General features: G+C 41.3%; 1 protein-coding gene across 1 annotated transcript in view; it reads right to left on the reverse strand.

Moving 5' to 3' along the window:
• Positions 1–12,607, reverse strand: part of DNAJC2 (DnaJ heat shock protein family (Hsp40) member C2) — a 126,213-nt gene that overhangs the window by 70,748 nt on the left and 42,858 nt on the right. Inside the window, exons 4-7 of the mRNA XM_077264724.1 lie at positions 7,959–8,057; positions 6,078–6,219; positions 4,256–4,336; positions 3,403–3,468 (exon numbers count right to left, since the gene is read on the reverse strand). Coding sequence (XP_077120839.1) covers positions 3,403–3,468; positions 4,256–4,336; positions 6,078–6,219; positions 7,959–8,057 — 388 coding nt within the window. The remainder of the gene's footprint in view (positions 1–3,402; positions 3,469–4,255; positions 4,337–6,077; positions 6,220–7,958; positions 8,058–12,607) is intronic.

Consider the following 12,607-nt stretch of genomic DNA (forward strand, 5'->3'; position numbering starts at 1 on the left):
ACACCGTACAGGGAGATTGGCATTTGCCAGAGAACACCAAGAATGGCAGATTCGACATTAGCGCCCTATGTCTTTAAGGATGAGAGCATGTTCACACAGAGTCTGGAGACTTTGGAAATGCATCAGGCATACTTAGATATTCTTTTGCATACTTCTGAAGCTGAATTTTATGGTGAGGACACAGGTGAGGATTTCTTCTGATGACTCTTCCATGAAGACCATATTTGTGCAGGTGTCTCTGAACCGTAGAACAATGTACCACAAATGTCTGCTAAATCTTTCTGAAGGTCTTTTGCAGTCAAGCAGGGGTTCTGATTTGCCTTTCTAGCAATCCTATTAGCAGCTCTCACTGAAATATTGCTTTGTCTTCCAGACATTATTTTGACCTCTACTATACTATTCCTTCTAACTGTAATTTCTTAATTACATTTCAAGCTGGAGAAAGGGCAACTTGTAAATGCTTCGCTGTCTTCTTATAGCCTTCCACTGCTTTGTGGGCCTCCACCATTTTCAGAGTGCTAGGCAGCTGCTTAGAAGAACCCATGGCTGCGGTTTTTGGCACAAGGCTAGAGGCTGGGTTTTTACAAAGCTGGTAAATCTGCATCACCTGGTCTTTTCTAATGATGAAGCTGAACAAGCCAAACCCCAACAGGCTAATTAAGATCTGAAACCTTGGTCAAAGTTATCTGAGCACACTAATTTTCAAAGAGTGCCCAAACTTTTTAATTGGTGCATCTTACTTCTCTGGGTGGTTTATTATTTCATAAACCATAAAGCCCAAAAATGGTAACAAAATACAACCTCTCTGGCAAAAATGAAAATAAAAAAAAAGTCCATACAAAGTCCTTCACAGTATGGCTCCTGCATTCTGGGACAACAACGCATAGCAGTGCAAGTCTGGCATGACTACAACCGGATGTTTACACAGAGCCTGCTTCAGCTCCTGGAATGCTATCTCTGTGTCATCAGTCCATTTAATTGTCATTGATTTAGTGCCTTTAAGAAGATCCATCAATGGTGTGGCGACTATGGCGAAAGTTGGGATGAATCTCCAGTAATAACCAGCAATTCCAAGAACCACCCTCACTTGCTTCTTGGAAAGCGGTTGCAGCCACTTCTGAATTGCCTTGATCTTGTTTATTTGTGGCTTGATTTCGTCCCTCCCGACAACATAGCCTAAGTACTTGGCCTCTTCCTTCCCTATGGCATATTTTTTGGGATTTATGGTGAGGCCTAAGAATCACCTAGTCACCGGCATTCTTACACTTCTCCCTTAACCATCTCAAAGGGGCATGGTCTGACAAGTTTGAACCTCCGGCCTAGGTAGGTAGGTGTTCGTGCGCATTTTTTTTTTTTTTTCTTGAAATACAACGGAAATGTGTCATCTTTAAAGAGCATCTGTCATCAGTTTTATCATATATCAACTAAAACTGTTACTTTATCCAATGCTTTTATAACCCCCAACTCCTCCTGTATATCCCCCAAAAGTCTTTAAATTCTCCCGAGCTGTATGGTAATCCATATGGTCCAGTCCTGCGGACATGCTTTCAGGTCTGTCCATCCCCCCCCTGGCTGCTGCTCGCTGTCCGCCTTCTTTAATTGACGCCTCGCGTCATCCACATTGCCAGGCGAAATCTTGTACCTGCACACAGAAATCGGGTCTCACGCCTTAGCATTATGCTTTAGCCTACAGTGGGCATAGTCGAAAACATAAGTACGCAGTTGCCCGCAGTAGGTCAAAGCACAGTGAGCAGACGCAAGATTTCGTCTGGCATTGTGGATGGATGCGAGGCTTCATTCATGTCAATTAAAAAAGTACAGTGAGCAGCAGTAGTCCGGTATGAGGGGAAGTGATGGAGAGGCCTGAAACCAAGCCCATTGGACCAGACCGTCCAGATTACTATGCAGAGCGGAGAAACTTAAAAATGTTTTTGGGGGATATACAGGAGGAGTCAGGGGGTTATATAAGCATTTGTGGACTGCAGAACAGGCAATGAATTAGGCGATATATCAACTATAACTATGACAAACCTGGTGACAGGCTCCCTTTAACTTTAGGACTTTCTACATTGTTAACAATAATTTTCACGAGGGGTGCCCACATTTTCACATGCCACTATACTCATACACCTGACTATAATTTCCAAAGCATTGACTTTGACAAGTGTACCTAGGAGAATTTTTATTTTGATAATCTTTATTAACTATTAATACTTCTGTTTCCGAAAGCATTCTTGTCAGGGTTATGGTTATATAGTTATATATATATATATATATATATATATATATATATATATATATATATATATATATATATATATATATATATATATATATATATATATATATATATATATACATATATATATATATATATATATATATATACATACACACACACACTGAAGTTTTGCACAGTAATGCAATATTCACTCACATTTAGTAAGTAATGGGGTATGCTGATCTTGACATTATTGGTGATGTAGAATGTAAGCCCGTAAGGGCAGGGTCCTCGCCCCTCTGTATCAGTCTGTCATTGTTAGATTGTTTACTGTAAGTGATATCTGTAACTTGTATGTAACCCCTTCTCATGTACAGCACCATGGAATCAATGGTGCTATATAAATAAATAATAATAATAATAATGTTTTTTCTTTCCTTAGGTGTGTACAGGGGAGGGCAGCATGGACAGCTCATCTGTATGTGACTCATTATTCGTCTACAGACTGATTGGAGCCTGTTACAGACAATGATCCCTCTCCAAATTCATGGTCCAAAGTGCTAATTTATAAAGCACTGTAATGGCTATGAACGGCGGCAGGCTGCAAAGAACTCTGCCAGGGAACACAGAAGAAAAAAGGTCGGGGAGCCTGAAGTAGAGGAGAACAGAGCAGGCTATTGAGAAGGAAGGTGGAAGCAGAGGACATCGAAGCTGGCTGCTGAAGGCTGGTTATACAGGAGAATGGAACTGGCAGCCGAGAAGGATGTTGGATGCAGAGGAGAAGAGAAGAGAGGTAGCTGCCAAGAAGTAGGGGGAAGGCTGGATGCAGAGGAGATCGGTGCAAGCTGGATACAGAGAGGAACAGTGCATGCTGCTGAGTAGAAGGGCGGATGATGGGTAAACAGGAGAATGGAGCTGGCGGCAGAAGAGAAAGGAGCTGGCGGCTGATAAGGAGGTTGGATGCATAGAAGAATGGCGCTGACTACCAAGAATAAGGGGAAGAACACATAGGAGAAGAAGGGCGACCAAGAACAGTGCTGAAGCACTGAAGAAGGGTGACAGAGAAAGCATATCAGCGTGGTTCCAGGGGGTAAGCAGAATGTGCCCAGATCCTAAAAGTGCTGGGCCAAGAGACAATAGACATGTGAGTGAAAGTCATAGGAAATTAAGGTATTATTTACCATTCTGCTTTTTCTTTTTCTTCTTCATCCAAGTAAGAAAACTCTCTCCAAGAATCAAAGTTGTACCTAAAACAACAATGGGGAAAGTTTAATTTAACAGAACAGATTAGCTAACAGAGCAAAAAGTACTCTAAAGGAGTTGTCAAGGATTACAAAAACATGGCTGCCTTCTTCCAAAAAAATAGAGCCACCCCTGCTTACAGGTTATGTCTGGTATTGCAGTGAAGATACAGAACTTTAAGGGTATGTTTCCATGGGGTGGAATGGCTGTGCTTTGGACGCAGCTGATACCCCTCTCTGCGCCCCTCTTGTACGTGCGGTGATTCCAGATGTGTTCATTGAACACATGCGGAATCACCGCATCCAATAGACAGACTGTGTTATTTATCTTGCGGAGACGGAGCGTCTCCGCAAGATAGACATGCTGCGGTCTGGAAAGACGCGTCGCATGTCCGGATACGCAGGCTGCCGGATGCGGCCCTGCATGCATAGTGGAGACGGGATTTCATAAAATCCCCTCCACAAGCCGTAACATTTGGATGCTGCGGATTGGACGCTGCGGCTGTACGCAGCGTCCAATCGGCAGCAAATCCTGAACGTTTCCTGACCATGGAAGCATAGCCTAATACCATATTCAACCTGTACAGAGGAGTGGCATAGTTTATGAATGACGACAGCCATGTTTTTCTAATCTTGGATAAACAAATTCAATGTGAATGTAAAATTCACACAATGTAATGTATTCATTTCTGTACTAATAAGTAGGTTAATGCTTATTTACAATGTAATTATTCTAAAAAAGAATAATGCAGAAACTAACCCATAACAGGTTTTATAACAAACATAAACATACCAAAAAGAATAAAATGCATCTACATCTTCGATGGAGGTGCCAAAGCTGCCAAGTCTTGGAACATTTTTCTTGTTTGACCACCTGGAACAGTGGAAGTAGAATTATATTATTGCAATGTTATTTTATAGTACAAGCTACAAAAAACAAAAACAAAAAACTTCTCAAATATAAAAAGAAAAGCTCCCCTTCGATAGACTTATCACGACCATGTATTACATGATTGATTCTCCAGTGGCTGTCATGCAATTCTACATTTTCTTTGCAGCCAACACACATTCCTTCTGTTATAAGGCCAAGATCCCACAAGCGTATGCCAAATTGTCAGTTTTTTCTGAATCTGTATGGTGTTCCATATTTCCCTTTTTCATCCATAGGTCCATGTGCCATCTTGTCTGTTTATATTTGTATTGCATCCATGTGTCCGTATTTGGGTGCTATCCATATGTATGTCTATTTAGTATATACATACGCATGACAGTTTTTACATGAAGAATTTAATAATGGACAAAAACAATGTTAATATTTATACCACCCCTTGACAAAGATAGGTGCGAAACATGTTGGGTGCGGTTGACTGCTGAGGTCTTCTGATGCCACTCTGCATCTCTATTTACATTTACTTAGATCTGACATCTCTTTTCATTTCAGTATACTCTGTGGTTGGGCCAGTTACATATTACATGTTAAATGCTTACCTTGTTGGGCCTATCCTTTATTGAAGTATTCATTTTCAATATTGTGATTGTATACATACCTTACATGTCTCCTATTTTGATCCCTATTAGTGATAAGCGAACGTGTCCGGATAACGTCTTATCTGAGCATAAGCGGGTGTTATCTGATCATCTGGGAGTGTTTGTATATTATGTTCGAGTCCCAGCGGCTGCATGATTGGCGGCTCTTAGGGAATCCCCACACGTGTGGAGGATAACAGCCGCAAATAATGCAAATAATGCAGCCGCGGGGACTCGAACATAATATACGAGCATTCCCAGACGCTCGGATAACACCCGAGCATGATCAGATAACACATGAGCAAAAGTGCTTGGATAAGGTCTTATCCGAACATGCTCGGGTGTTATCTGAGCTTCTGGGAGTGTTCGTATATTATGTTAGAGTCCCCGTGGCTGCATGATTGGCGGCTCTTAGGGAATCCCCACACGTGTTGAGGCCAACAGCCGCAAATCATGCAAACGCGGGGATTCAAACATAATATACGAGCAGTCCCAGATGCTCGGATAACACCGAGCATGCTCAGATAAGTCGTTATCCGGACATGTTCGCTCATCACTAATCTCTATGCAATTACTTCTTATTTGATTATGCAAACACTCACTGGTCAAGAGTATAGGATTCTTAATGTCTTAACTTTGTATGTATTATTTTAATCAATCTAAAACTGAACAAATATACTTTTTCTAGACATTGTGCCTTGCACTCAATTTTTGTAGGTTTTTCTTAATATTTATAATGGACCCTTTAAAGATGCATGACACATGAATGGTAACCCCTATATAACATGATGTGGTATTTTGCACGCCCACTGAATTTTAATGAGAGTCTGATCCAGAATATGAATCAAAGTAGTGCATGCTGCATCGGTCTCTATGTAAAAAAGCATTAATGTGAATTTACACATGGACTGGCAATGCTGTCTACATACAGCACATGGATATTTAATACATTCAAGGCTGGTCATTGCCATGATTGGATAGGTGGGCACATCCAGCCAATTACAAAGCTTAAGCACTTCTGCCAAGTAGGTTCACATCATATGAATATCTAGACACCAAGCTTTCATCTTCAGTTATACATTTCTTACCTGTTATTTCTATCAAACACAGGACAGAAGACTTCAAAGAAGTTGTCTTTTCCCTCACTTTTCGAGGGGACAGAATTATCAAAGGTGGGATCAATACTGTTGAAGGCTCGTCGCTTCACAGGATCAGATAAAATTTCATATGCTAAAACAAACAGCACAGAACGATCAAATATTAACACATTAGGTTTAGACAATTTTAGAAATTGAAATGTCTAAAAAGTTTTTGTAAAAATCATACTCATTAGTCCAATCAAGAAAAACAGAAAAAAAGGTGAGCTGCACAGCTGCAAAACCCAAAGAGACGCTGAATGAAGACTTTCAGTAAATGGTAATCCAATAGGTAAACGGAGGTGCTCGCGTGAGAGATCAAGTCATGGTAAATCATAGAACAAACGCGGCAGCACTCACTGGTCCTGTAGTCAGAAGTTCCTTTATTCAAATATAGATAAGCATCTTCACGGCTCGGGGGAACAGGGCAGGTGCAACTTTCATGCCTGATTGGTTTATGACGCGGGTGGAGTTTGTGCATACTCACCTATTTCTTCCAGCGTCATTTCCTTCAGACATGGACCCGTAGAAGCGCTGTTTCAAGCGCGAAACAGCCGTCGTCTCCTCCTGCACACTCCTCTCACTGCCCTGTTCCCCCGAGCCGTGAAGATGCTTATCTATATTTGAATAAAGGAACTTCTGACTACAGGACCGGTGAGTGCTGCCACGTTTGTTCTATGATTTACCATCATAATCATTAGTCCAGCAAAAAAATATTCAAAAATCATGACCCCCCATGATCTATACTGATGACCCATCTTACGGATAGGTCATCAATTTTTTAGTCCTGTACAGCCCCCTAAGGAATCTATAGGGCGACAGCCATGATATATATTGTGTTTTTCGGATTAGAAGACGCACTTTTTCACCCAATTTTTATTTTTTATTTTTTTTTTAGGAAAATGGGGTTGGTCTTCCAATCCGAATTGTAGCTGCTGTGGAGCTTATCGGCTGCGGTGGCGCGGGGTACCAAGGTCGCTGCTGCCGGAGACTTCTGTGGAGTCAGGAATCGGGCGATGCCTGTGCGCATCAAGCTGGTATGATGAGGCATCTGGTGGTGTGGGGGCTCCGCCGAGTTTTTTTTTTTCACAGCCCCACACGTTCCATACTCTATGTGGTGGACTCTGGGAAAATGGCTGCCGGACAGGGCGCATGCGCAAATTGAACTCTCGGCACCAAGATCTCATCTCTTGAAATCTCAATTGCGCATGCGCCACCTCTGGCGGCTATTCTACCGCATGAGAAGGTATGGAAGGTGTGAGGCCCTGGGCTGTCACAAAATGTCGGTCGAGCCCCCGCACCACAGAACACCTCGTTGTACCAGCCTGGTGCCCGCAGCCATAGCCCAACTTCTGTCGCAGCCGAACAGCCCGTCCTACCAGCCTGGAGCCTTCAGCATGTCCTGCCTCCACCAGCAGCAACCCTGCCACCTGGGACCCTGCTCCACCACAGCTGCATCAGCTTCTGTCCTGTAAGGGTGAAGAAGAGATGCTTCAAGGACTGTCGAAGGGAAAAGCAGTGCAGGAATGATCTATGCTGATACATGAGAGCTAATTAAGACAGAGCGTCCTAGACACACAACACAGACCTCACATCCAGCATGTATTACTGGGAGGGACAGGTCCACATGAAAAAAGCCTGCTTTAGGAGCAGGTTGTAAACTGCTATCATGGAGAACTAAAAATGAATGAAGTTCCAGCCTGAAACATAGTACAACTTTTTAATTTAAAATTCTTCTTCCATAGGCTAGTAGTTCTATTAACATCTTTTACACTTAGAAGGAGTCCACTGCCTTTAATGTGTCAATGAAGGTTTAATCCATGGAAAGCTTACCTTTAGTAATACATGTGAAATAATCGTTATCACCTTCGACAATTTGCTCTCCTGCTGCTTTTCTTTTGTCAGGGTGATGTTTCAAAACCATTGCTTTATCTGGCCACAAATAAGAAACATCAGTTATTCCGCAGAGCTCACTTGAGGTTTTAAAGTGAATCTCTTATTTTAACACGATATTCAAATTTCTAGTCCACATGCTTAGTGCCCTACTTTGCAATGATCCTGAATTCTGGGAATCTGTGACTTCTAAGATCACTCTCCCCACAGAAGTCACAGACTGTGGCAGCTAATTTAAGTAGATGCAACTGAGGCTCCAGAATGAAGTACTGCAAGCTAGTTAAATATATGGACAACAGATATGTTGAATATCCATTTTACATGTATAGTCACATTTTCAAAATCAGATAGAAGTGTTGTTCTAAGGTCCAAAACTCTGCCTTTAACATACATTTTTTTTAACATGCAGAGCTCTAAATCCACATCACAGCCATGGATACCTTTCTGTACCTGCTACTAGTCTAAAAAAGAAACTGTAGCTATTATTTTACTGCTTAAGGACCGAGCCACTTTGTACATTAATGACCGAGCATCATTTTTTAAAATCTGACCAGTGTCACTTTATGTAGAAATAACTCTGGAACACTTCAATGAATCCCACTGTTTCAAAGACTGTTTTTTCATTACATATTGTACTTCGTTATAGTGGTAAAATTTGTTCGATATCACTTGCGTTTATTGGAAATTTAGAGAAAATTACCCAATTTTCAAACTTTTAATTCCTATGCTCTTAAACCAGAGAGTTATGTCAACCAAAATAGTTGGGTAACAGGAGAAAATTAATATCAAAATTTGTTGCAACATTTCTCCAGAGTACGCAGATACCCTATATGGGGGAAAACTACTGTTTAGGTGAATGGCGGTGCTCAGAAGGGAAAGAGCACAGTCTGACCTTTGAATGCAAAGGTTCCTTTGATGCCTCAAGGAATGTATCTAGATGTGTGGAGAGCACCTTGAACCCCCAGGTGCTTCACATAAATTGATAAAGTAGAGCCGAGAAAAAAAAAAAAAAAAAAACTTTTCCCACAAAATTTTTTTTTTTTCCCAAATATTTTTATTTTGAAAAGGGCAACAGGAGAAAATGAACCCCAAAATTTGTTGTGCAATTTTTCCTGAGTATGCCGATACCCCAATATGTGGGAGAGAACTAATGATAAGGTGCATTGCAGGGCTCGGAAGGGAAGAAGCACCATATTGGAGTTCAGATTTTGATGTAATGATTTGAGAGTGCCATGTGACATTGGTAGAGCCCATTAGGTACCACAACAGTAGTGCACTGCATGTGTTGGAATTGACAACCGTTGCACAGAATAGAGACCAGCCCAACTCGAGAAACTGTCGTCACTGATGATGACCCTCTTCAGGGGAGTGAAAGCAGCTGTGGTAGATGACCGCAGCGCTAGGTCCCTTATGACATACTTTGGAGGGTGAGGTGGAGGACAAGCAGTGTATTTTGCCTCTATGGGTTTGTTAATCCTTTTATTATTCTGACATTGGTGTGATCCTTTGTCTCTTAAGTTTTTATACTTTTAGGCGATTTATTCTTGGTATTCTGTCATTCATTAAGAATTGAACTCTATATTCTTATGAATTAAGAGCTGCAGGTTATTATTGTGCACTGGCCCTTTATTTGTTGTATTTATACATTCATATTTTCACACACTGCACTTTAACAACGGGATATCAAGATCCAAGCACTTTTTGATACTTAGCAAGGTCTATAGGATCTTTTATCAGATTATTTTGTTTGGGTCTCGCTTTACTATATATTTACGTCATAATTTTTGCACTGTATTGCTCCACTTTACTTATCTGATTTGTTGTATATGATTATAATTTATGTGACTTGTCGACTTTTTTTTTTCTAAACTTTTTATTGAAAGATTCCACAGAATAAAGTTACAAACATATATCACAGCATATGGTCAGAATGACCCAGTCACCCTTTACAATAACATGTAGGTAACATTACGCTCTCAATAATAGAGTAAACAAATAAAAACAAGTGAACAAACAATATAGAACATGGCATATTAGGATAATTTCCATTATGAAGCATTGCACACTCAATTGAATTAACAGGTTCTCTATCAAAATTCAGATCATGTACCAATTTGGGTCATAATAAAAGTACACTCTTGCAAGTTTACACATATCATCACCTTCCATATGTTGACAGGGACAACATCAGTGTTCATATCGTGAGATAGATGAAGTCTTGGCATTAGAGGATAGATGCGTTAAGGGTGAATCACACCATCTCTCCCATTTCTTATGGAATTTCTGAGAGCATCCTCTTTTTCTATATAATATATTCTTATATGGTATTATATGATTCACTAATTTTTTCTACTGATTAATAGGAGGAGGCTTCCCCCCATCCAGCTTAGTGCTATTGCTTTCCTAGCAATAAATAGAACCTCCCGGAGAAATATGCTATCATAGTGCAACCACAGTTCTTCATCCACAATACCCAAGATATATAGCTCTGGACTACATTCAACTGGTATCCCAATTATCCGTTCTAATGTAGTTATCACTTCGCTCCAGTATCTTCGTGTTATCCCACAACTCCAAATAAGATGCCAGAAATCTGCTCCCAATTCCCCACACCGATGACATTCATCAGTTACCAGTCTGCCAAATCTATGTAGTCTACTCGGGGTCAGGTAAGATTGATGTAGGATATATAGTTGAATTAACTTATTATTTGAGGCCGGCGACACCATCGTATGTGCGTCTAGGACATCATTCCACTGATCATCAGTGATAGAAGGGATTAATTGCTGCCATTTACTCAACAGCAAGTTGAGTAGAAGCATTCCTTGAGTGTCTTGTCCACTTTGTTTTCAATAAAGATTATTTTAATATTTCATTATCAGTCTTGTGTTAGATTTATGTAGATGTTCTTCTGTTTCTTTATATTTCCAGAGACGTATTTACTAGTCCATCATTTATGTTATTACTCACTTTTGTAGGTGTTAATATAATTTTCAATTGATGTAAATGACAAAAGCGCTTAGTTTTTAAAATTAGATCGACATTGCCTATAAGGGCAGAGACAGGCTGCCATATTCGTCGTGCGAGAATCGCATCCTAAACCTTGTACTGGATGTCGGCTCTCCTGACCTGAGCATGACAGCTGCATAGTAATCCATCACACTGTCTTGCTCAGGAGAGGTGCCAGGCCAGTCCGAATGTTGCATGAGAAATACGGCAGTCTGTCTCTGCTCTTAGGTTTTGGTCAACCTCTTCAAATGTCTGATAGTACAGTATGCTCCCTCAAGTAATGGCTGCTGGAAGCCAGAGTGCTGTTTAGTTTAGATATCTCTATGCAGGGAATTTAGAGCTCTGTATCAGAAAAGCAAAGCTTTAACTGCTAAAAAAAAAAAAAGAGAATTCAATTAGAGCATATCAGAGCCTAAAGTCTTTAACCCCTTAATGACAGCCAATACGTCTTTTAACTGTTCTGAGATATAAGAGAATAGCATCCCCATACAGGTGACAATCCAGCAGCTGCCGGCTGTACACTATAGCTGACAACTTGCTGTATCAGCCACGATCAGTGTTTGCACCGTCCAAATCTGTTTAACCCCTTAGATGCTGCTGTAAATAGTGACTACATCATTATAAATGGATAACAGAGTGTGGGGGCTTGCTATTTATCCAAACTGGTGCCCTCAGATCATTATTTTGTGGTCCTGATTTTTGCCATGGCAATTCACAACCAAATAGTGGCCTTAAGGTACCTTCACACGAAGCGACGCTGCAGCGATAGCGACAACGATGTCGATCGCTGCAGCGTCGCTGTTTGGTCGCTGGAGAGCTGTCACACAGACCGCTCTCCAGCGATCAACTATGCCGAGGTCCCCTGGTAACCAGGGTAAACATCGGGTAACTAAGCGCAGGGCCGCGCTTAGTAACCCGATGTTTACCCTGGTTACCAGCGTAAAATCTAAAAAAAACAAAACAGCACATACTTACATTCAGGTCCCCCTGCGTCCACTTCCTGACTGACTGAGCGCCGTACAGTGAGAGCAGAGCGGTGACGTCACCGCTGTGCTGCTTTCACTTTCACTTTGCGGCGCTGAGTCAGAGGAGGAAGCAGACTGCAGGGGACGCAATGTGAGTATGTGCTGTTTGTTTTTTTTACATTTTACGCTAGTAACCAGGGTAAACATCGGGTAACTAAGCGCGGCCCTGCGCTTAGTAACCCGATGTTTACCCTGGTTACCAGTGTAAAATATCGCTGGTATCGTTGCTTTTGCTTTCAAACACAACGATACACAGCGATCGGACGACCAAATAAAGTTCTGGACTTTATTCAGCGACCAGCGACATCACAGCAGGATCCTGATCGCTGCTGCGTGTCAAACGAACCGATATCGCTAGCGAGGACGCTGCAACGTCACGGATTGCTAGCGATATCGTTATAATGTCGTTTCGTGTGAAGGTACCTTTACACTCTGTCAGCTCTAGTAATCTGTTCAGAAGTTAGAGGCATTTAGGTGGTAAAAATACACATTTTCATTTCTGTCATACCACTTTGCATTAATTCCTGTAAAGCACCTGAAGGGTTAATAAACTAC

Source organism: Ranitomeya variabilis, chromosome 5 (assembly GCF_051348905.1).
Source record: "Ranitomeya variabilis isolate aRanVar5 chromosome 5, aRanVar5.hap1, whole genome shotgun sequence".
Classification (NCBI taxonomy): Eukaryota; Metazoa; Chordata; class Amphibia; order Anura; family Dendrobatidae; genus Ranitomeya; species Ranitomeya variabilis.